We start from the raw sequence: 26,184 nt of genomic DNA, 5'->3' as shown, positions 1-26,184 counted from the left end.
ATTTTTATTCCCACATCATGGAACTATGTCCATAAAAGCTTCAAAGAAAAGTAGTGCTTAACTGGGCCGGGCGCAGTGGCTCACGCCTGTAATCCCATCACTCTGGGAGGCCGAGGCGGGCGGATCACGAGGTCAGGAGATCGAGACCATCCTGGCTAACACAGTGAAACCCCGTCTCTACTAAAAAAAATACAAAAAATTAGCTGGCCGTGGTGGCGAGGCCTGTAGTCCCAGCTAATCGGGAGGCTGAGGCAGGAGAATGGCGTAAACCCAGGAGGCGGAGGTTGCAGTGAGCCGAGATCGCGCCACTGCACTCCAGCCTGGGGTACAGAGCGAGACTCTGCCTCCAAAAAAAAAAAAAAAAAAAAAAGAGAGAAAGAAAAGTAGTGCTTAACTGATGCTGTGACTCACTAAAAACTCATACATGAGAACAGTGCCAGTGAAAACAATTCAATTTTACTTCTGTAAATGCTGGAAACGATACATGACAAAAATATATACATACTTTTCCAAAACCACTAACTTAAGACCCAGCCTCTAGGCATCCCTGAAAAATTAGCTGTAGAGCCAGTGCCACAGGAACAAACGCCGCCCCTGAGCATGGAGGTGGGCTCAGCTCAGCATCCTCACTGGGCAGCACCCACTCTCGTCTTTCACATACAGGCCCTGGACAGGGGTGAAGGCACACACCAAGGAGTGCAAGCTGGCTTCTGTCACAGCCCAGGTCAGCACACGGAGACAACCTTGCACAGCCAAGAGACGAGGCTTCCCTACTCGCCAGCCACACGAGGGCTGCCAGCATCAATACCCAGAGCATACTAGAAATGCAGACTCCCAGGCCCCACCCCAACCTGCCTACCAGGAATCTGTACTTTTACAGGGTCTCCAGGATGATCCGCAGACACACTGAAGTCTGATCCTGGGGCCTTGGCTGCACCTGGTAATAACCTGGGGGTTTGAAATCCCATGGTGCTTAGGTCCCACCCAAGATCAACCCAATCCAGCAGGTCTGGCCTCAGTGATTTAAAGATTTCCCAGGGGTTGCTAATGTGTCCCCAAGTCCGAGAGCCACGGATATTGAGAGCAGGGCACAGGGCTGACACACTAATGCCTGCCAGCCAGGTGTAACCCACCACCTGCTTCTCTTCAATGTCTGAAAAATGTCATAATATTTCATGACACAAAAATTACAGGAAATTCAAACAACAGTGTCCACAATGTTTTATGGATCTCAGCCCCACACATTTGTTCCCATGCTGCCCATGGCTGTCTTCCTGCCACAACAGCAGAGCTGAGCAGTCAGAACAGAGCCCTCACTGCTCACCAGCCCTTTGGAAACAGTCTGCTGACTGGCTCGGTACCAACCAGCATGCTCCAGGGCCAGACCCGGCTCTTACGCTGGCTCCTCTACTAGGTAGTTCCGTGGACTCTGGCGAGTGAAGGCACTGTCTCTGCCTCCACTCTGTGAAATGGGGCAGTAACACTCCACCTGGCAGTGCTAAGGAACCATCAGGTTAGTGTTGGCTGGTTACCATCAGCACCTGGACCTACCACCTGCCCAGCCAATACAGGTAACCTCTGCCCCCAAACCCAAACCCCTCCTCACAACATAGTCACCACAGATGGCTTCTTATAGCCTCCTATGGCCCCACCATCTGCCCTCCTGTTGCCTGGATGAGTCATGGGCTCCACTCCCTCCTGTCCTCACCCTGGCCTGGACACCAACATCCACCAATGCCCACCCACCTCTCTAGAAAACCTGCAGACACCCCCAGCCTAATTGCCTGGGACCTCCCACCTCAAGGGCACCTTCTGAAGTTCCGGGTCTGGCTCTGACCTCCAGCACTCCACCAGTGTTCCCTGTGGGGTCCCTGTCCCCAGCCCTGCGTATGCCTACTCCTGCCACATCCCTCCCAACCCAGCAGGCCCTGCCCTGATTGCTGCCATGACCCACTCCATGAGCCCACCCATGCCCAACTCTTCAAGCTCCAAGGGCCTCAGCTCTTCAACCAGCGAAAGTTTCTGCACAGGGCTTCGGATCCACAGCACACCTGCCTCTCATCTCCTCAAACACAGTACATTCCTTCATAGGCCTGCTGCCCTTCCACCCACCTCTGCCCCTAGCACCCCATCACCCACCATGACTCCAGAGCCCCCAGTCAGGATGAATCGTAACAGTGTCCTTTACTGCTTCATCAAAGCAGAGTCACAAGCACCCTGCAATCACCCCGCCTCACAAGACAGCCACCACAGACAGCTTCTGTAGGGAAGCCAGGAAAGTATCATCATCATTTTAGGTTAACAGAGCAATGACTCCTCATTAAAGTCTCCCAGCTTCACAATGAAACCGTATGGTATGATGGTTACGAGTTCTGAAAACATAAAAGTGCACACTCACACACACAATTAGGGTCAGGTCCCAATTCTACTTCCTGACTGCATCATCTCACTGAAACCTTACAACTTTAAGCTCAGGTTAGCCAGCTATAAAGCAGAGATAATTTATATCTACCTTATAAGGTCATTCTGAGGAGTACTAAATATACTTTTGTACAATAACATACTGGCAAGTATCTGACATGTGGTAAGCACTCAATAGTCACCACTTCATTATTCTTAACATATCAAAAACAAGCTGGACACAGTGGCTCATGCCTATAATCCCAACATTTTGGGAGGCCTAAGTGGGAAGATCACTTGAGGCCAGGAGTTTGAGACCAGCCTAGGCAACAGAGCAAGGTCATGTTAAAAAAAAAAAAAAATTATTTTTAAATTGGCTGGGTACGGTGGCAAGTGCCTATAGTCACAGCTACTTGGGAAGCGGAGGTGGAAGCATCACTGCAGCCTAGGAGTTCAGGGCTGCAGTGACCTACGATTGCGCCACTGCATTCCAGCCTGGGAAACAGAGTAAGATTCTGTCTCAAAAATAAACAAAAATTTAAAACATACAAAAAAACATGGAAAACCAAATTTCCACAATCCCACAGCTGACTAAAACATTGCCAGTATAATTGGAGACTCTACAAATCACAGTCTTCAGATCACATTCCCCTCCTTCATCCTTCATCCCACCTGCTCCCTACACGTCTTTTTTTTTTTTTTTTTTTTTAAAGACAGAGTCTCACTGTGGCCCAGATTGGAGTACAATGACGTGACCTCAGCTCGCTGCAACCTCTGCCTCCTGGGTTCAAGTGATTCTCCCACCTTAGCCTCCTGAGTAGCTGGGATTATAGGCATGTGCCACCACACCTGGCTAATTTTTGTATTTTTAGTAGAGACAGGGGTTTCACCATGTGGGCCAGGCTGGTCTTGAACTCCTGACCTCAAGTGATCTGACCGCCATGGCCTCCCAAAGTGCTGGGATTACAGGCATGAGGCACTGCACTGTGCTCCCCCCAACATTTTTTAGAGTTTCCTTTTGCTTTCAGGCTTCAGTGAAGAATGTTTAGGTATCCATCCTCCAAGACAACCCCCCACCCCTCCGTGAGCCCTGCCTCCTGGAGCTCAAGCTCCCACTACTGCTTACAGCGTAATCAATATCACAGTGCAGAAATGGTTGCATATGACTCCAAGTGTAGAGCATAAAAGATATCCACCTTGCTCTTTTTTGGATCACTTGCTCTGGAGAAAGCCAGCCCCCATCAAGTTCTGAGGACACGCCAGCAGCCCTATGGAGAGGGCCACACGGTGAAGAACCGAGGCCTCCTGCCAGCAGCATGAGTGAGGGGAGGTACCCTGGAAGCGGACCCTCCAGCATCAGTCAAGCCTTAGGATGATGTAGCCCCAGGTAACATCTTAAATGCAACTTCAAGAGACCCTGAGGCAGAACCACTAAGCTAAGCGGTTGCCAAATTCCTGGCCCACAGAAACTGAGACAATAAATGCACGCTGCTGTTTTAAGCCACTAAATTTTGAGGTAACTTGTTATGCAACAATAGATAGAACTAATACCAAGGCATGTACAAAGAACTGAGACATAAAGCACTGGTTCCACTCCAATGGATGTATAAAAACTAGGACCAGGAAAGGTAGGAAAGGCTTTAAAAATTAAAAACTCAGGCTGGTGCAGTGGCTCACGCCTGTAATCCCAGCCCTTATGGAGGCCGAGGTGGGCAGATCACCTGAGGTCAGGCGTTTGAGACCAGCCTAGCCAACATGGTGAAACCCTGTCTCTACTAAAAATACAACAATTAGCTGGGTGTGGTGGCGCATGCCAGTAGTCCCAGCTACTAGGGAGGCTGACAGGGGAGGATCGCTTGAACCTGGAAGGCGGAGGTTGCAGTGAGCTGTGATTGTGCCACTGCAATCCAGCCTGGGCAACAGAGTGAGACCCTGTCTCAAAAATTAAAAAAAAAAAAAATTAAAAATTCAAGCCAAACCAGGCACAGTGGCTCACACCTGTAATCCCAGCACTTTGGGAGGCCAAGGCGGGCAGATCACGAGGTTAGGAGTTTGAGACCAGCCTGGCCAACATGGTGAAACCCTGTCTCTACTAAAAATACAAAAATTAGCTGGGCGTGGTGGCAGGCACCTGTAATCCCAGCTACTTGGGAGGCTAAGGCAAGAGAATTGTTTGAACCTGGGAGGCGGAGGGTACAGTAAGCTGAGATCATGCCACTGCACTCCAGCCTGACGACATTACAAGACTACGTCTCAAAAAAAAAAAATCAGGCGAAAAAAGCCTGCTAGTGAAAATGCTGCTTATACTGGAGCCAGCCAGGAACACTGGCTCATGCCTGTAATCCCAGCACTGTGGGAGGCTGAGGTAGGAGGATCACTTCAGGTTGAGGCCAGGAGTTCGAGTCCAGATTGGGCAACATAGCGAGACCTCATCCCTATAAAAAATAGAAGTTAGCCAGGCGTGGTGGCACATGGCTCTAGTCCCAGCTACTAGGGTGGCTGAGGTGGGAAAATCACTTGAGCCTAGGGAGGTCAAGGCTGTGGCGAGCCATGATTGCTCCACTGCACTCCAGCCTGGGTGACAGAGTAAGACCCTGTCTCAAAAACAAAAACAAAAAATCTTTATATATATGTAAAGAAGTACATTTCTTCACTAGTAGGGAGAAACAAAGCTAGAAAGTGACCTCTAGGCTGGGTGCAGTGGCTCACACCTGTAATCCCAGGATTTTGGGAGGCCAAGGCGGGTGGATCACCTGAGGTCAGGAGTTCAAGACCAGCCTGGCCAACATAGTGAAACCCCATCTCTACTAAAAATACGAAAATTAGCCGGACGTGGTGGCGTGTGCCTATGGTCCCAGCAACTCAGGAGGCTGAGACAGGAGAATCGTTTGAACCCGGGAGGAGGAGGTTGTAGCGGGCCAAGGTGGCTCCTTCACACTCCAGCCTAGGCGACAAAGCAAAACTCCATCTCAAAAAAAAAAAAAAGAAAAAGAAAATGACTTCTAAAGAGTCAGCAAGGCCGGGCGCGGTGGCTCAAGCCTGTAATCCCAGCACTTTGGGAGGCCGAGACGGGCGGATCACGAGGTCAGGAGATCGAGACCATCCTGGCTAACATGGTGAAACCCCGTCTCTACTAAAAAATACAAAAAACTAGCCGGGCGAGGTGGCGGGCGCCTGTAGTCCCAGCTACTTGGGAGGCTGAGGCAGGAGGGTGGCATAAACCTGGGAGGCAGAGCTTGCAGTGAGCTGAGATCTGGCCACTGCACTCCAGCCTGGGCGACAGAGCGAGACTCCATCTCAAAAAAAAAAAAATTAAAAAAAAAAAAAAAAAAAAAAGAGTCAGCAAGTAGCAACAAAAAGTCCTGAAGTCAGCCTTCCATCTAGGGACCCTAGAAAAGGAAGGTCCAGGAAACAGCAGGGAAGCTCCACCTGACTCTGTATCTCAAGGGATGGCCCCTGGTTAACTGACAACCCAACAAAAACCATCCTTGTGTGCACCAGCGCTCCCAAAAAAGAAAAAACAATGTAGAAAGACCTAGGTTACAGATGGAAGCAGGGAGGAGCTTCCTCAAGTTTAGAATTGCTTATTACAGAACAGTTATAAAGAGCATCCTAATAGTCACTGCTTTTCTAATAGAAAATTCCTCAAAACCACCCAGCCAGAGTCCAGTGGAGGGAAGGGAGGCCCCACGGGCCTTCCATCAGTGACCAGGGGTGGGCAGGGCAGTGCTGGACATTAACACAGAGCTCCATTTTTTGTAGTTTTTGCTTTGACAGGGTCTCGTTCTGTCATCCAAACTGGGGTGCAGTGGCACAATGATGGCTCACTGCAGCCTTGACCTTCCAGGCTCAAGTGGTCCTCCTGCCTGGGCCTCCTGAGTAGCTGAGACTACAGGTGTGCACCATCATGCCCCATTAATTTTCTTGTTTTTTTGTAGAGATGGGAGGCTCACTGTATTGCCCAGGCTGTTCTCGAACTACCAACCTCAAGCAGCCTGCCGTCCTCGGCCTCCCAAGGTGCTGGAATTACAGGTGCAAGCCACTGCACCCTGCCCAGAACTCAATTTTAACTGTACACCTTCAGTTTGGTTTTATATTACTTTTAGTACAGTGCCAATCCAGACTTTCGTTTTTGGCACATTTCTTAGCACTAGAAGGACCACCTGAGATCAACTTGGGTCCCAAAAAGCCAATAAGGTGGTCTTTGGACAGTGGCTTTCTCAGGTACCCACTTTTTTTCACAATTCCAAACTAGTGAACAGGTTGTGGAGACACAGCCGAGCAACATGCCAGAGTGGCTGACGGGGTGGTTCCCACCCGACACAGCCTCAGGGCCCAAGAACATACAGCACCTCACCAACCCTGTGCAGGCCTAGCTGTCAAACACTGAGGTGTCCATTCAGAGCTTGCCACTGCACCCTCCCCCAACATGCCTGAAACGGTGGCTGTCCACACATTGCTGAGTGCTTTATACCATTTTATTTTAGTTTAGTTTTGGTAGAGATAAGATCTTGCTATGTTGTCCAGGCTGGTCTCAAACTCCTGGCCTCAAGTGATCCTCCCACCTTGCACCTGGCCTGCTTTGTATCATTTTATATCCAACAATGACCACAGTTACGCCACGAGGTGTTAATGGCTCCTCCCTGGGTAGACCTCTTGGCTCCTGGAGAGAGGCAAACACCTTCACAGCTGCCCACTTACACTTTTTGGATGGACGCAGAGAAAGAGATAGGTTAAACTCAATTATGAGTATGTGGCCCTTTTCAAACTTTACACAAGTGATAGAATGTGCATACCCTTCAGCAATTTGTTTCTTCTTTGACATCCAATGAGTTCACTTTAACTGATGTGTAGTTACACCGTAGGAACACACCATAGTCTGTCACTCGGTAACTTTTTGGTTTTGGACACTGTGGTCTCTCTTTGGGTGCAAGGGCAAAATTACTCTAGGGTAAATAGGAGTAAAACTGTACGAGAAAAAAAGCACATCTTCAATTTCACTAGATATTGCCAAATTTCTCTCAAAACAGGTGTAATAAATGATGTTTCACCAGCATTGTACGAGGAGTCCCACTCTTCTCTGTTCCCACTGTTGCTCATCTTCTCAATCCCTGGCTGTTCTGAATTTGATGACTGCTCACCTGATGACTGAGAAGGACCACCTCACCAGGATCATAACATACAGCTCCCTGGGCATGGCCACAGTTAAGCAGCATCTCTTGATGCACTTACTGGCTCTCCAAGAAATTTGCCCTTCTCCTTCAGAATTGTTTCGGCTCTTTACAGAATTTGTCCTTTCACTGTGTTCATGGTGTCCTTGACACATAAGAATTTTTTCTTTTTCTGAGCCAGGGTCTCTTGTCACCCAGGCTGAAGTGGTGCAGTGGCTCAAGCAATCCTCCTGCTTTAGTCTCCCAAAGTACTGGGAGTACAGGTGTGAGCCACCACGCCTGGCCTAGATTTTCATGTTTACACAGTTCCTTTATGGCCTGTTATCAGTTTGGCTTGTTTAAGAAATCCTTCCCTCTCCCATGGTGACAAAGCTCCTCTCCCATGCTGGCCAAGTTCATAAACCACCAGTGGTCCAAGCACCATGTCCAGTGCAGACATCCCACCCAGCTGGTCTGCAGCCCTTTCCCATCCATGTCCACATGCTCAGGAGCCTGTTGTGGGCCCCATCTTGGACCATATGACTGCCCTGCGTGAATACTGCTATTTTGTTTTTTATGAGACAGAGTCTTGCTCTGTCACTCAGGCTGGAGTACAATGGCACAATCCCAGTTCACCGCAACCTCTGCCTATCAGGTTCAAGCAATTCTCCTGCCTCAGCCTCCCAAGTAGCTAGGATTACAGGCACCTGCCACCACACCCAATTAATTTTTATATTTTTAGTAGAGACGGGGTTTCATCATGTTGGCCAGGCTAGTCTCGAACTCCTGACCTCCGGTGATGTGCACGCCTCAGCCTCCCAAAGTGCTGTGATTACAGGTGTAAGCTACTGCACCTAGCCAAATACTGTTATTTTAAATAACAGAACTTCTTGAATCTGGTAGAGCAAGTCCTTAGGCCAAGCCTCTCTTCAAATGTGACCACATGAGCATCCACTTACAAAGGGCAAAGAAATTCCTGTTAGAAGTTTTATTAGAATTATACTGAATTTATAGATTGTTAAAGGGAGAATTGACAACTTCAGAAGCTTGAATCTTCCCATATATAAATATATCTTTATTGGGGTCTGCTAAAATATGTTATTTTTCTCTAAAGTTACATGCATATTTCATAATACTGATTCCACAGTACCTGACATTTTTGTTTCTATTATCAATAGTATCTTTTTTAACATTACATTTCCTCTTTGATGCTGCACTTGTATGTTAATTTTATATCCACCAATTTTGGTGAACTCTATTAATTCTAAAAGATTTTCTGTACATTCTCTTGAGTTTTCTACATAGACTTCTGTAAACAACAGCAGCTTTATTTATTCCTTTATAATATTGGCTAGCATTTTCTTAGAGACGAAGACTCATTCTATTGTCCAGGCTGCAGTGCAGTAGCGTGATCTCAGCTCACTGCAACCTCTGCCTCCACGTTCCAGCAATTCTCCTGCCTCGGCCTCCTGATTAGTTGGGATTACAGGCGTGCATCACCACACCTGGCTAATTATTTTTTATTTCTAGTAGAGACGGGGTTTCACCATGTTGGCCAGGCTGGTCTTGAACTTCTGACCTCAAGTAATCTGCCCACCTCGGCCTCCAAAGTGTTGGGATTACAGGCGTAAGCCACCGTGCCCGGCCTAATATTGGCTAGTATTTTCAGTACAATGTTTATTAAATGGTGAAAAATGGTTTCCTCATTCTTTTTTTTTTTTTTTTTTTGAGACAGAGTCTTACTGTGTCGCCCAGGCTGGAGTGCAGTGGCATGATTTGGGCTCACTGCAACCTCCGCCTCCCAGGTTCAACCGATTCTCCTTTCTGAATCTCTTGAGTAGCTGGGATTACAGGCACTCGCCACCACAACTGGCAAAATTTTGTATTTTTAGTAGAGATGGGGTTTCACCACGTTGGCCATGCTGGTCTCGAACTCCTGACCTTCAGTGATCCACCCATCTCGGCCTCCTGAAATGCTGGGATTACAGGTGTGAGCCATTGTACCTGGCCCTCGTTTATGACTTTAAAGAGAATGCTTTTTTTTTTCCTTTGAGACAGAGTCTTGCTCTGTCGCCAGGCTGGAGTGCAGTGGCACGATCTTGGCTCACTGCAACCTCCACCTCTTGGGTTCAAACGATTCTCCTGTCTCAGCCTCCCAAGTAGCTGGAACTACAGGTGTCCGCCACCACACCCAGCTTATTTTTTATAATTTTGGTAGAGACGGGGTTTCACCATGTTGTCCAGGCTGTTCTTGAATTCCTGATCTCAGGTGATCGACCCACCTCAGCCTCCCAAAGTGCTGGGATTACAGGCATGAGCCACCATGTCTGGCCTAAAGAGAATGCTTCTAAAGTTTCATCAGTAATATTCTCGATGAAAGCTTCTGATACATATCCTTCAACAGATTTAGGAAGTTCCCTTTTATTCCTGGTTTACTAACCTTTTATCAATAAGCAGTAATTTTTTTGTTTAAGACAGGGTCTCACTCTGTGGCCCAGACTAGCCACCACAGCCTTAAACTTCTGGACTCAAGCTCTTGCCTCAACCTCCCAAGTACCTGGGACTACACGTACATGCCATCATACCTGCCTAATTTTTAAAAAATTTTTTTTTTAGAGACAGGGTTTCATGTTGCCCAGGCTGGTCCCAAACTCCTGGGCTCAAGCAATCCTCCTACTTCACCCTCCCAAAGTGCTGGGATTACAGGTGTGAGCCACCACACTCAGCCTTTCTTTTCTTTTTATGAGACAGTCTCTCACTCTGTCACCTAAGCTGGAAAGCTGTGGCACAATCACAGCTCACTGTAACCTCAAAACTCCTGGGCTCAAGCAATCCTCCCACCTCAGCCTCTCCCAAGAAGAAAAAGCAATGAACTTTAACACATGCACCAAAATATCACATATACCCCATAAATACGGGGTGTTTACTTAATAAAAAAAGCAATGAATTTTATCAAATGCCTTTTCTCCCTCTATGGAGATGAGCATTACACAGTAAGTCACAATAATAGCTTTCTAACATCAGACCACCCTTGCATTCCTGAGAAAAGCCCTATGGATTACCCAGGCTGGAGTGCAGTAGCATGATTTCAGCTCACTCTGGCCTCTGCCTCCCAATTCAAGTGATTCTCCTGCCTCAGCCTCCTGAGTAGCTGAGATTACAGGCACACACCACCATGCCCAGCTAATTTTTGTATTTTTAGTACAGACAGGGTTTTACCACGTTGGCCAGGCTGGCCTCAACCCCTAACCTCAGGTGATCAGCCCACCTTGGCCTCCCAATGTGCTGGGATTACAGGCGTCAGCCACCGCGCCCAGCCATGGATTACTCTTGAAGATACCACTCAAATGACTTTCTCTGGCAGAATTTCCAGATTCCATAGAGGGACAAAAAAATCATGTCCAGTAGATTTCTTAGAATACCCACAGTCACCCATTTATGCATCTATGCCTGAATTCCTCATGGCTCCTTATTGTGCCATGCTGCCTGCCACAAAATACATGCTGGTTAAAGATTCATGGAAATCTTTCTGAAGACAGACTTTTTTTTTTGAGACGGAGTCTCACTCTGTCGCCAGCCTGGAGTGTAGTGGTGTGATCTCGGCTCACTGCAACCTCCGACTCCCTGGTTCAAGCAATTTTCCTGCCTCAGCCTCCTGAGTAGCTGGGATTATAGGCATGCACCACCACGCCCAGCTAATTTTTTTTTGTATTTTTAGTAGAGACGGGGTTTCACCATGTTGGCCAGGATGGTCTCGAACTCCTGACCTTGTGAACCGCCCATCTCAGCTTCCCAAAGTGTTGGGATTACAGGTGTGAGCCACCGCGCCTGGCCGACACTATTGTTTTTGATACCTTTAATCACCACATAGACTTAAGACTGCTGAATGGAAAATTCCTATGGAAGTAAATTTAAAATGAACACTTAAAAAAAGCCTTTTAAGCACTAGACTGTGACCCACTCCAAGTAACACAACCAAAAGTTGGGGCCGGGCGCGGTGGCTCAAGCCTGTAATCCCAGCACTTTGGGAGGCCGAGACGGGTGGATCACGAGGTCAGGAGATCAAGACCATCCTGGCGAACACGGTGAAACCCCGTCTCTACTAAAAAATACAAAAAACTAGCCGGGCGAGATGGCGGGCGCCTGTAGTCCCAGCTACTCGGGAGGCTGAGGCAGGAGAATGGCGTGAACCCGGGAGGTGGAGCTTGCAGTGAGCTGAGATCCGGCCACTGCACTCCAGCCTGGGCGGCAGAGCGAGACTCCGTCTCAAAAAAAAAAAAAAAAAAGTTGGAAGTGGGGAACCCAACTCCTTCAGTTCTTCACAGCCTTTATTATGTACTAACAGAGTGTTTATTTTATGTAAACAATTAAGAAAATTATATAAATGTCTTAATCACATTGCTACCCTTTTAAATGTCAGGGAAATAAATCAACACCCTCAGTGCCAGTGAATACAATGAGCTTTATAGATGAGCACATCCTGCACTGGAAGCTTCAGAACAGACTGCTGGAGAAAATGCTAACCTAGAGTTACACATTAAGGACATGGCCACACACTTCAAGCAAAGCGCAGCCTGATGAGACCCACTTCCCCCTGTGCCAGTTTTTTTTTTTATTTTTTGAGACACAGTGTCGCTCTGTTGTCACCCAGGCTAGAGTGCAGTGATGCCATCACGACTCACTGCAAACCCCGCCTTCAGGACTCAAGGGATCCTCCTGCCTCCAAGACAAGGGATTCTCCTGCCTCAGTCTCCCAAGCAGCTAGGACTACAGGCATGTGCCACCATGCCCAGCTAATTTTTGTAGAGATGGGGTTTCACCATGTTGCCCAGGCTGGTCTCAAACTCCTGGGCTGAAGTAATCCTCCCGCCTTGGCCTCTCAAAGTACTGAGATTATGAGCCACTATGAATGGCCTGTTCTCGGTACCTTCTTATCCACATTAGGAGGGATATTTTAGGAACCCAGAGAGCAAGTCAAGTATCTTTTCCCTCAAGGGTCAGAATGGCTGTTCACTAATAATATTTACTTATTAGATCTAAAATCTATGCAAGACTCACGCTAGATTCTCCTGATAATGCTGAGAAACAGATGATTCTGCACTGAAGGGATGTTCCCCAAATTCTGAAACTTGCTAGCATGAAACACAACTTAGTACTGACCTCATCCCTGTGTTTCTGACAGAAGACCAAAAACTGGGATGCTGCATCTCCCTTCCTGCTTCGTGGCGTAGAGGCTGTGGTCTTCTTCCTCCCAGGAGGAGACGCTACTCCTCTTCTGGGGTCAGCCTCTGCCGTCTTTTGAGGAGTACTCTTCACTACATCGGGGTCACTCTCCAGGGTCTCTGCAGAGCTACACAGTTTGGCCCTCCGCCTTCTCTTCATGGGAACGCCCTCTTCTCTCGCAGACTTGGGGTTTTCAGCAGCTTCTTCACCGACTCCTGAGGACTCTGCCATTTCTCCGAAAGACTCTGCAGCAATGCCAGCCTCCTTGGCTACTTGAGGGTTGAGATGAAGCTGGTCCCCCACGTATAGAAAGGTGAACTTGGCTTTCCGCTCCTCCACTGACATGCTTGCAGCTTCTTCTGCTTGAACAATGCCCATTTCCCACTGGGCCCTCAATTTCCCTGAAATAGGTTTCAATAGCTGGGGGGGAAAAAAAAGAGACACTATAAGTTTCATTACACAAACATAAAAGTTAACTACTTTTGCTAGGCACGTGATTCATGCCTATAATCCCAGCACTTATGGATGTCGAGGCAGATGGATCACTTGAGGCCAGGAGTTTAAGACCAGCCTGGCCAACATGGCAAAACCCCGTCTCTACTAAAATACAAAAGATAAGCCAGGCATGGTAGTGCGTGCCTGTGGTCCCAGCTACTAGGGAGGCTGAGACACGAGAATCACTTGAACTGGGAGGCGGTAGATGCAGTAAGCCCAGACCACGCCACTGCACTCTAGCCTGGGGCGACAGAGCAAGACCCTGTCTCAAAAAAAAAAAAAAAAAAAAAAGAATACTTTTACATTTTCACATAATTTTAGAAACAAAAACCTTGACCAGTGTGGTGGCTCCTGCCTATAATCCCAGCACCTGCAGAGGCCGAGGCAGACGCATCACCTGAGGTCAGGAGTTCAAGACCAGTCTGGCCAACCTGGTGAAACCCTGTCTCTACTAAAAATACAAAAATTAGCCAGGTGTGGTGGCAGGCACCTGTAATTCCAGCTACTTGGGAGGCTGAGGCAGAAGAATTGCTTGAACCCGGGGGGCCAGAGGATGCAGTGAGCTGAGATCATGCCATTGCACTCCAGCCTGGGTGATAAGAGTAAAAATCCATCTCAAAAAAATTTTTTAAAAAATAGAAATAAAAAACATATAAAAACCAATTTTAGAACTCAGCCCAACATAATACCTTTATTGTTTCTTTAAACCAGAAATCGATTCCTATCACATTACATTAATATAATCCCTCTCTATGTGTGTGTGTGTGTATATATATGTGTGTGTGTGTATATACACATAAAAATAAAAATTCTAAAGCAAGTTATCTCTGAGAGTCATCAAATGAGCAAAAAAAATAAGTTGTGTCTCTAAAAAAACTTTATCATATTGTAACATAGCATTCTTGGGCAAAAGTCAGCAATGAAAGAGATTGTTAAGCCATTACAATATTTCGAGCAAGTAAGTATAAGTTCAAAACAAAAATAAGTTAACTTAAAGAATAAAAATTAAATTTCTGGTTTAAAAGTAGACTGAAGGGTCATCTATCACCTTAATTTTCTCAGCTTTCGTGGGTGCCTGCTTGGCACTTTCCTGGCATAATTTTTCAAACTGTCCTTCTCCTTCAAAAGCTACGAGGCTCTTCTCAAATATCCAAGCTCTTTCTGGGGCGTCACCAAAGAACTGTACGTGATACTGGCGTGCACTCTTTTTCTGACCTAGTTTTTAAAATAAAATGTTAGAAAATGAGTTAGTTCTGGGATGAAATTAGTCAAATCTACTGCTGTTTTGCAGTTGTTTTCCTTGGTGTTGTCTGAGCCTGTTAACCTCAAAATAAGTTCTATACTTATCCCTACCATGCCACATGCCAAAGAGGGAAACTAACTTACAAGAGACTCAGATAAGGTTCAAAAATTGACTTGGAAAGAAAGCCAACCAGGCCAGGCACGGTCCCTCAAGCCTGTAATCCCAACACTTTGGGAGGTTGAGGCGGGGAGATTGTTTGAGCTCAGGAGTTTGAGACCAGCCTGGGCAACATGGCAAAACCCCGTCTCTACGAAAAATGCAAAAATTAGCCGGGTGTGGTGGTGTGCACCTGTAGGACCAGCTACTTGGGAGGCTGACGTGGGAGGATGGCATAAGCCTGGGAGGCAGATGTTGCAGTGAGCCAAGATTGTACCACTGCTCTCCAGCCTGGGTGACAGAGCCAGACCCTGTCTCAAAAACAAAAAAAAAGAAAAAAAAAAAAAAGAAGAAGAAAAAAGCTAGCTAGCTGACTAGCTAAATACACTCCTTTATTCCCTCTTTAAAAGATACCAAATAAGACAAGAAGACATCTGCAAGAAAAGAGTGACAGCGGCAGTGAAGGAGGCAGTATACTGGCATCACACGACCTGGGTTCAAATACCAGCCCTGCTACCTAACAGCTAGCTACCCCACTGTCTCACAGTGCTAGGAGGGCAGGAGCATCAGTGGCCTCAGAGAGCAGCTCAGACCAGAGAGTAACCCCACAGATGCCCACTACTCTTACTCTTAGCTGAGAGGAAGAAGCCATGTCCCACAATGCAGCCAGGGGGAACTGGATGAGGAAAGAAAGAGACAGGCCCAAAATCCAAGCGAGGAGGTACCAGATTCCACTGAAGTCAAATGAGAAGGTGAATACAGGTAAGCAGGTTAAAAGATCAGATCTCTGTGCCAGGTGAGAAGAGGGAGGGGATCTCCCTGGGGCAGTGAGGTGGGGAGGGTGGCGGTTACCACTCCCTGTCCCCTCATGCAGAACTGGCCCCAAGGAATCAAAGGATACTTCCCGAAGACCTGAAGTGCTCCAGAGGAAAAACCTCTCCAGTGAGTCTTTTGGAGATTCCCCTAATTAAGTGGCCAATGGCCAATGAGACCCTCTAACGCAAAGGAGGGTGGGATAACCAAGCCTCTCTACCCATGGGTGCAGGCAGCTCTAAGTGTTGTGCTCTTAAACACAAGCCCAGCACCAAGGAACCCCTGGACCCAGGGAAGCATCCAGTATGAATGAATCCAAAACACACAGAAATGAATGGCCCTCTGCAGGGCCACAGACACAAGACAATGGAAGAGAAGACAGCCAATAGAGAAACCCCGTGTGCTACGAAAAAAGAACACAGAAAAACAAAGAGGTATTTGAAATTCTAAAATACAACTATGAAAAAAAATTCAACAAGAAAGCTTGGAAGATAAGAAATCTCCCAGAAAGAAAAAAAAATTAAGATGAAAAATACCTATTTCCATAGCAACCTGTAAGATCAATCTAGGAGGTCGGATACCCAAATAATAGGCTTTCTGGAGAAACAGAGAAGCTCCAAGAATAAACCCAAAATCAAGTCTCCAACTAAAACAGCCCTAAATGTCCCAACATCCACAGCAGAGCACACCCTGCTGAAATTCAAGCCGCTTGGGGTTGGGCGAAAGGCCAGCCTCCAACTTAATGGAACAAGAAATAGAATAGCAAGGTATGTGAATAATAGCAAATTATGTGAAGAATGGCCAAAAACTCTGGATGCTATAAACAAATGGAGTAATACCTTCAAAATTCCTAGGGGAATTTCTTCTCGACATAAAATTCTATACCCAGTCAAACCATCAATCAAGTGTGAAGACAGAAAAGCAGCATATTCTGGGCCAGGCACAGTAGCTCACGCCTGTAATCCCAGCACTTTGGGAGGCTAAGGTGGGCGGATTACCTCAGATCAGGAGATCGAGACCAGCCTGGCCAACACAGTGAAACCCGTCTCTACTAAAACACAAAAAATTAGCCAGGCATGGTGGTGTGTGCCTGTAGGCCCAACTACTCGGGAGGCTGAGGTAAGAGAATCACTTGAAACCAGGAGGCAGAGATTGCAATGAGTCAAGATCACGCCACCGCACTCCAGCCTGGCAACAGAGCAAGGCTCCATCTCAAAAAAAAAAAAAAAAAAAAAGTAGCATACTCTGAATTGCAAGGACTCAAATTTACTTCCCATACAAACTATCTTAAGATACGAAAAATAGACTCCAGGAAAAAAGGAAACTTAACCAAGAAAGAACACAGTATAGAACTGTAGGGACCAGCCCTACAGGGCCCATGGGTTTTTTCTCCTTGTGTGCAGAGACAAGATATCATAGAAATAAAGACATAAGACAAAGAGATAGAAGAAAAGACAGCTGGGCACAGGGGACGACTACCACCAAGATGTGGAGACCAGCAGTGGCCCTGAATGCCTGACTGCGCTGTTATTTATTGTATACAAGGCAAGAGGGCAGGGTAAGGAGTGTGAGTCATCTCCAATGATAGGTAAGGTCACACGAGTCATGTGTTCACCGGACAGGGGGCCCTTCCCTGTTTGGTAGCCGAGGCAGAGAGAGAGGGGGGACAGCTTACATCATTATTTCTTCTATGCATTTCAAAGACTTTAGTACTTTCGCTAATTCTGCTTTGGCTCTCTAGAAGGTGGAGCCGGGTGTACAGAGCGGAACATGAAAGTGAAACAGGAGCATGACCACTGAAGCACAGCATCACAGGGAGACGTTTAGGCCTCCAGATGGCTGCAGACAGGCTTGACTGATGTCAGGCCCTACACAAGAGGTGGTGGAGCAGAGTCTTCTCTAACACCCCCAGGGAAAAAGAGACTCCCTTTCCTGGTCTGCTAAGTAACAGGTGCCTTCCCAGGCACTGGCGTTACCGCTAGACCAAGGAGCCCTCTAGTGGCCCTGTCCGGGCGTGACAGAGGCTCACACTTGTCTTCTGGTCACTTCTCACCGTGTCCCTTCAACTCCTATCTCTGTATGGCCTGGTTTTTCCTAGGTTATAATTGTAGAACAGAGATTATTATAACATTGGAATAAAGAGTAATATAATACTACAAACTAATGATTGATAATATTCATATATAATCATCTCTATATTCTATATCTAATATAACTATTCTTATTTTAAGTATTTTCTTTATTAGACTGGAACAGCCTGTGCCTTCAGTCTCTTGCCTCGGCACCTGGGTGGCTTGCCGCCCACATAGAACTACAGAAAACAATGTAAATAACTAGGGAAAGCAGCTTAAAGAAAGTCTAAGCTTACTGCAGTGCAAAAGGTTAAGAGTGCTAGCAAACCAGATTCAAGCAGAAAAAAGGAAGATTCTAGGAGAGAGCTCCAAGGGAAGAAAAGATGAGAGAAAAGAACTTTTTTACAAAGAAAGAAAATCTAAGTAAGGGAAGAGGGTTAAAAGATGAGTTCCAAGGAGCAGAAAGGGAAGATGAGACTCAAACCCAGGTTTTCATTTTTTTTTAAGGCGAAAAAATAACTACATAAATATATAAACAGGAGAAACTAACTTCATAATAAGGATGAGTTTTAAGGATGAGGAGATGAATACTTTAAAAAAAGTAAGACTACATGGACAACATAGCACATGATTTCAAAAGAAAGGCAATAATTAACTCCAAGGAAAACAAAAGATTTTACAAAAAGGAAAATGCAATTACAGAACACAACTTGGTTTTTCACTGAATGATATTTACATAGTCAAAATTATGTAAACACTTATTTTTCATTTATTACAAATAGTGACTTAATTATATGGAGAGAATGGGGGGAAAGAAATAGAAAATGGCTGAAGAGCTCAATCTTCATTTTCCATGATAGAAAGTTAACAGAAAAACGTCTACATGAAAAATCAAAGTATTAGAAGTAGAAGAAAATGTTGAAAGAGATAAAAATAATTACCTCTGGGGAGGAGAGAGGAAGGCAGGGGATGATTTTTCACTATTAATCTTTCAGTACAATTTGACTTGTTTTTAAGTGTTCAAACTTCTTTGATTTGAAAATACCTAAGATTCAAGGATATGTCAAGGGATTTGTGACTTCTTCCATTACTTTAAAACTTCGTAAGAACTTTTTCTTAGTAATGAAAATGAATACAGGTATGTTATAGCATTTTTATAATAAAGAAAACCTGTAACAGTACACACAATATAAAATTAACCCATGTTTATAAATAATGACACAGATCAATGCTCCTTGCATGTCAGGTGGGAAAAAAAGCAGAAGAGATTATTGCAATCAATCCCAAGTTTGTAAAATAAATGAGTGTAACATTCTGAAGTTCCTTCCTATCTAGAAATTTGATAACATAACCGAATTTTCTACTATTTTTGTGGGTTTCTTTAATCCACATGAACTATCTTTTGGTCCAAGTTAAGAGGTGAATATCTCATTGTTTTATTTTACCAATAATTAACTAGTTGTCCCAGTACTATGTATTAGTAATTCTCCCTTCCTATGCAATTTCTTTCCTTTTTTCTTTTTTTTTTTTGAGATGGAGTCTCACTGTCGCCCAGGCTGGAGTGAATTAGTGCACTCTCGGATCACTGCAACCTCCGCCTCCTGGGCTCAAGCGACTCTCCTGCGTTAGCCTCCAGAGGAGGTGGGATTACAGGCGCCTGCGACCACACCTGGCTAATTTTTGTACTGTTAGCAGAAACAGGGTTTCATCATGTTGGCCAGGCTGGTCTCGAACTCCTGACCTCAAGTCATCCACCTGCCTCAGCCTCCCAAAGTGATGGGATTACAGACATGAGCCACTGCACCTGGCCCTCTTCCTATGCAAGTTCTGATGTTCATTAATCACCATCTATATAAAAATGCATGTCACTGACCTCCCCACCTACATCCCCTTCTAAAAGAACCTGGCTTCTATTAACAGTCCTGGTACCTAATTTTGTACTATGTTCCTTTTTTCCCCATCACAGCCCATTAGACTACAGGTAGTCTGTGACTCTCTGGGCTCAACTAAGCCAGAGTTTCTCTCCAGATTTTGTGGAGCTTGTTAAGTTCCATGCATGCAAAATGAACCCCACCAAGAGACAACGCTGCCTCAGAGATAAAGCTCCAGGGAGGGAAGAGAAGCCATAAAGATGCAGACAAGGCCAGGTATCTGCAGAAGCCAAGAAGGAAGCACAGGAGCAAAGTCACAAGGACATGAGACCACAGAGCTCCCTGGGAAACAAAGGACAAGCATGACCATGCCTAAGTTTCCCAGTTCAGTCTCTGGAGGGCACCAGAGCCCCAAAATAGGTAAAGCAGAAACTGCCAGAACTACAAGTAGAAAAACAGCACATCCACAATCCCATGGGAAATTTTAACACACCTCTCAGCAACTAATAGAACAAGCAAGAAACAAATTAGTAAGAAGGTTATACCATCAAATAGCACAAGACATGAGAAAGTCAGATTACCTGCAATATTTTTAGAAAATGCTGGAAGGATTTTTTTCCTATATAAAGCAATGAGGGTTAATTCTTAACATTCCCTTCCATAACACAGAAAAAGTGACAACAAAAATCTCCACAACAGAAAATTACTTGATTCCAGACCACAGTTATCTAAAGAGAAAACCAGCGAGTGTGATATCTAAAACGTATAGTTATCTTCTGTTTCCAACTTAAAAGGTTGTGCCTCGACCAGCCTGGCCAATATGGTGAAACCCCGTCTCTAGCAAAAATACAAAATTAGCCGGGCGTGGTAACACACGCCTGTAGTACCAGCTACTCGGGAGGCTGAGGCAGGAGAATCACTTGAACCTGGGAGCTGGAGGTTGCAGTGAGCTGAGATTGTGCCACTGCACTCCATCCAGCCTGGGTGACAGAGCAAGACTTGGTCTCAAAAAAAGGTTGAGCCTCAAAGCTGCTAGCCCACCTAGGTGCCTGGTAGATAGTAGCTAACACAGGTTCTGCTGCTATAAATTACAAAAATGCTACTAAGACTTTCATTAACTTAAGATTTCCAAAGGAAATTCTGATTTCCAAAAGAATCTAGATTTAGCTGTAGCTTATGAGTTATGTTCATTTTTGCATGTATATTACACTTCAGTTTTCAAAACTTAAGTATATTACTAAGATACACTAAGATTCGGCCGGGCACGGTGGCTCACGCCTGTAATCCCAGCACTTTGGAAGGCCGAGGCGGGCGGATCACAAGGTCAGGAGATCGAGGCCAACCTGGCTAACATGGTGAAATCCCGTCTCTACTAAAAATATAAAAAATTAGCCAGGCGTGGTGGCGGGCGCCTGTAGTCCCAGCTACTCGGGAGGCTGAGGCAGGAGAATGGCGTGAACCCAGGAGGCGGAGCTTGCGTGAGCTGAGATCCAGCCACTGCACTCCAGCCTGGGCGACAGAACGGAACTCTGTCTCAAAAAAAAAAAAAAATATATATATATATATATATATATATATATACACACACACACACACACTAAGATTCAAGCTGGTCCATAAATCCCACACATGATAAATAATTTTTTTTTAAATGGGGGCCGGGCACGGTGGCTCACGCCTGTAATTACAGCACTTTGGGAGGCCAAGTTGGGCAGATCACAAGGTCAGGAGTTTGAGACCAGCCTTGCCAACATGGTAAAACCCCAGCTCTACTAAAAATACAAGAATTAGCTGGGCATGGTGGTGTGCTCCTGTAATCCCAGCTACTCGGGAGGCTGAGACAGGAGAATCGCTTGAACACAGAAGTGGAGGCTGCAGTGAGCCGAGATCATACCACTCTACTCCAGTCTGGACAAGTGAGCAAGACTCCGTCTCCAGGAAAAAAAAAAAAAAAAACAGGATAGGAATAGAGGGTGAAAAAATACAAAAGTACCGGCTTCACAGGACCCATGCTCAGCCCACTCCATGGCAGATCTCTTCCTCACGTCCCTGCCCTTCCAAAACGACACTCACCATTCACTGTCTCACTCTCATCATGGGGTGCTACAGGCCAAGTGTTGGAGAATCAAAAATGGACCCAAGAGCTCCACTTGGAGCAAGGGCTCAGCCCTGCTTGGAGACCTACTGCACACAGAGTTTCCCTTGCAAACTCTGTCTCCCAGAGCAATGAACACAACCAGCGACCAGACCTGGGCTCCTACATACCATTCTGTACTCAAAGAACCTAGGCCTTCTCTGAGAAACGGCTGATGCTAGGGTAGGGGGGAAAAAAAGAAAACAGTACAAGATGAGACTGGAACATCTTGTTCTACCAGAACATAAAGAGGTGCTCAGGGGTTGACAGGGACATGTCAAAGGCATACAGCTTAAAGGAACTTAATGGGACTCCCACTGGTCAAATTTGGGACAATGTGAGGATTCAAGAAAATAAGGACTAAAATACATAACTTATTTTTTTAAGGGGGAGCTCATTTTCACAGAAAAATGACAGCTAAAAGGTAGAAAGTGCAGTAATAGCCAGTTACCATTTACCAAGTCCATGATGAATCATCAAGGACTGCTAAAGCCATGGTTGTTGGGGACAGGTATGGTGGCTCACACTTGTAATCCCAACAATTTGGGAGGCCAAGGCAGGAGGAAGGTCACCTGAGCCCAGGAGTTTGAGCCTGGAGTGAGCTATGATTGTGCCACTGTACTCCAGCCTGGATGGAGAAACAGAGCCAAGACCCTATCTCAAAACAACAACAACAAAAAAAGCTACACTGTTGGGACAGACTACAAGCACAGTCCACAGGTCCCTCATTAGTGACAATGGGGACCTGTGCCTTTCCACAGAGAGCTCTGGTGGCCATCGCCTACCAGGAGTGGGTCAGTTGACACATAAGCTCCTCTTAATGTGGTCTGACTAGCACTCTGTCCTTCCCTCACTTCTCTTTGTTCTACTTACTTCCTTTGACTCCTTTTCTTTTTAAGATTATCTAAATCTCCTTTCAGCTGGAGGGTATCTACCCAGGCTTGACTCCTTCTGAACAGCTTTTCAAATGTACGTATCTTTTACACTCTAATGCCTTCACGGAAAAAAAAAAGTATATATCAGTCTTCTGAAGTAGGCTTGCTTGTGCCTCCTACTCCACATTCCACAATAATTTTTAGAGAAGCAGACTGCTGAGGTGAGGAAGGCCACTGCCCAGCCTAGGCTGGTGCAGGACACTCCCTTCTTCTGCACACAGATCTTTAGTAAAGGGCCAAAGCTACCTTTCAAGGTTCCAACTTTGAGATACAACCTGGCCTTCTGACCTAGGTCTGATCATGAGAAAACTAAAGCGGTCATGAGGAATTGGGGATTGGGAGTGCTGTTCTAGACTAGCAAAAGCTGAAGAGGCACAACCACCAGATGCAAAGTATGCATCTCAACCCCAAAGTGCAGAAAAAGGCAGGTATGGGGCCTGCCGGGGACATGCCCCTATACCTGCTTTTAGCACAATAACAGATCTTGTTACTGATGTGATGTTTCCCAAAATGTGGCTGGGTGCTGAGTCAACAAGGAAACTGTCCTTGTTCTGACGTATTTGGGGGTAACAGTGCCACGACAGCTACCAGATATCACGTAACAAAAGAGATGGAGGCTAGGCACAGTGACTCATGCCTATAATCCCATTGGGAGGCCACAAGGCAGATGGATCACGAGGTCAAGAGATCAAGATCATCCTAGTCAACATGGTGAAACCCCGCCTGTACTAAAAATATAAAAACTAGCTGGGTGTGGTAGTGCGCACCTATAGTCCCACCTACTCAGGAGGCTGAGGCAGGAGAATTACTTGAACCTGGGAGGCAGAGGTTGCAATGAGCCAAAATCGCGCCACTGCACTCCAGCCTGGCAACAGAGTGAGACTCTGTCTCAAAAAAAAAAAAAAAAGAGAGATGCAACAGGTAGAACAAGATGTTTCAAGGTGGAGAATCTACATGAGGGGAAAGGTGTCTGCTGTGCTGTTTGACTTGAAAGTTTTTAAGATAGATAAAAAAAATAGATCAAATATTTCACACATACACATAAAAACTAGAATCCAAGTATGCCCATTTGGCATTATATATTGAAAACTGAGGGAATACCCGAGGACACGCAAACACTTAAAAACAGATACAAAACTATTAAAATTAACCAATACTAGGTGGCTGCAGGGTTAATAACTGGTCAAACAGGAAGGTTTTCAGGAAGCAGCTATAGAAGAAACCAAGGGAATCAGGGTTGATAAAATAAAAACTCAGGTTTTAAAAGTAAAAGTGAGGATAATAACAATTGCTAATACAAGCGTCCGGTGGTCACTGCATTAAGACCTTTCCATGAAGGTGATGGTATCATCTTCCTCATTTTCATATACAGGGAACCTGAAGCTTAGCAAGATTAAGTTCATTATCAAGATCAGCCAGCTGAACTAGACCCTGGCAGGCTGATTCCTGAGTTCCAGCCTCAATCACAGAGAGTAACATGACAGTGCCATAAGCACAAGAGTGAAAGCACTTAGCCACAGTGCAAGGTCCAGGAATCAAGCAAAGAAAGAGAGATGAGGCCAGGCACAGTGGCTCATGCCTGTAATCCCAGCACTTTGGGAGGCTGAGGCGGGCAGATCACTTGAGGTCAGGAGTTTGAGACCAGTCTGGCCCATATGGTGAAACCCTGTCTCTACTAAAAATACAAAGATTAGCCAGGCGTAGTGGCGCACGCCTGTAATCCCAGCTACTCGGGAGGCTGAGGCATAAGAATTGCTTGAAACCAGGAGGCAGAGGTTGCAGTGAGCTGAGATCATGCCAGTGCACTCCAGCCTGGGAGACAGAATGAAACTGTGTCTCAAAAAAAAAAAAAAAAGAGAGGCCGGGCGCGGTGGCTCAAGCCTGTAATCCCAGCACTTTGGGAGGCCGAGACGGGTGGATCACGAGGTCAGGAGATCGAGACCATCCTGGCTGACACGGTGAAACCTCGTCTCTACTAAAAAATACAAAAAACTAGCCGGGCGAGGTGGCGGGCACCTGTAGTCCCAGCTACTCGGGAGGCTGAGGCAGGAGAATGGCGTGAACCCGGGAGGCGGAGCTTGCAGTGAGCTGAGATCTGGCCACTGCACTCCAGCCTGGGCCACAGAGCGAGACTCTGTCTCAAAAAAAAAAAAAAAAAGAGAGATGAATAAAAATAACAGTATATCTGAATGTCAGAGAAGCTGTTGTAGACTACAGGAATTACTTAACTCCAAGGCAGGGGAAAGATGCAATGATATTAAAGTTGAGCTGCAGCACTGTGGCTCACGCCTGTAATCCCAGCACTTTGGGAGGCCAAGGCAAGCGGATCACCGGAGCCCAGGAGTTTGAGACCAGCTGGGCAACATGGCGAAACCCCATCTCTACAAAAAAATACAAAAATTAGCCAGATGTGGTGGCACACACCTGTAGTCCCAGCCACTCAGGAGGCTGAGATGGGAGGATCACCTGAGCCTGGATGGCAGAGGTTGCAGTGAGCTAAGATTGCACCACTGCACTCCAGTCTGGGTGATGGAGCGAGACTCCATTCCAAAAAAAAAAAAGAAGAAGAAATTAAAAGTAATAAACCCTAATAGGAAGAACAAGGAAACTTTCAAAAGACTACTTCAGTTTCACAGGCATGAGAGGCTAAAAGCTAAAGATGGCATCACATAAACAAGTAAATATCCCCAGACACTAAAAAGGAAATCAGTAAGAGCTGCTTGTGTGCCACACAGACAAATGACATGGGAGTCACAAGGTTTGCTGTGTGGAGACTGTGCCTGGTTTTAGAAAGCAGAGAAAGAATTAGCAACCCCTCACACACACCCATGTGTGCCTGCACCCGGGCCGCAAAGGCTTGAAGGTCCATCCCCAAACAAAGAGGAGACAACTTCTGTCTCAACCAGCATTTGTTTTTTCATATTCTGACCAAGTGTAGAGACCCTGGGGTACACCCTAGGGTTCCTGCAGCCCCTTGGAAAGGAAATCCCCCAATTCTGGCAAGCCAAGGATGCCAAAGGTCCTCCATGGAGACAGAGCTGAAGCCAGGCCATAGGCTCTTCTGCCACAGCTCCTGCAGAGCACACATGCCTGTGCCTCACAGGACAGGAGGCCAGGGCGGGACTCAGGCAAGGGCACCCAGGACTCAGCAGAGGTCTCTTCATCGTCAGCCTGCCCCTCTAACATCTACATCTGCCAGGGAGGCACCACTGTACTCCACTTCTAACAGCCACCTGCTCCCACAGCCAGTTGACCAACCTGTTTGACCATGCAGGTGTCAGTGCAAAGACGTAAGCTCATAGCAAAGGCAGCAACGCTGCCCCCACAGGAGCTCAGGCCTTCAGCCAGAGACCAGAAGGGGACATGTACGCAAGGACCACCAAGGGGTCATAAGAGGCTGACTGGTCAGCAATACTGGACTGGAGCACTGGCCTGGTCTGGCCTGGCTCTAGACGCCACACTTCCAGAGGGTGCACAGATCAGATCACAGGGTGACACTAACTTGCTCAGTTCTAACTCTGCACTCACCACATTGAAACTTGCTCAAACTAAATTCCAACTTCACTCTAGAAGAACTTTCAGAAAAACCTCAAACCACATTATCTTTTACTCTTCCTCTAAAAACACATTTATGGGTTGACCAACTATTATTTGCTCTGTATCAGGGACATAGAACATTCTTTCTTTTTGAG

The 26,184-nt window shown here is 46.2% G+C and overlaps 1 protein-coding gene across 4 annotated transcripts in view; it reads right to left on the bottom strand.

Moving 5' to 3' along the window:
- NSD2 (nuclear receptor binding SET domain protein 2) overlaps nucleotides 1–26,184 on the bottom strand; it is a 113,290-nt gene that overhangs the window by 51,212 nt on the left and 35,894 nt on the right. For all 4 annotated transcript variants that reach the window (XM_025384581.1, XM_025384582.1, XM_025384583.1 and 1 more), the window contains exons 4-5: nucleotides 14,317–14,483; nucleotides 12,711–13,193 (exon numbers count right to left, since the gene is read on the bottom strand). In XM_025384581.1, the coding sequence (XP_025240366.1) occupies nucleotides 12,711–13,193; nucleotides 14,317–14,483 (650 nt within the window). The remainder of the gene's footprint in view (nucleotides 1–12,710; nucleotides 13,194–14,316; nucleotides 14,484–26,184) is intronic.

The sequence above is a fragment of the Theropithecus gelada genome, chromosome 5 (genome assembly GCF_003255815.1).
Source record: "Theropithecus gelada isolate Dixy chromosome 5, Tgel_1.0, whole genome shotgun sequence".
In the NCBI taxonomy this organism is placed as follows: Eukaryota; Metazoa; Chordata; class Mammalia; order Primates; family Cercopithecidae; genus Theropithecus; species Theropithecus gelada.
Note: the sequence above shows the minus strand (reverse complement) of the source record. Positions and strands in the feature narration are given on the sequence as shown.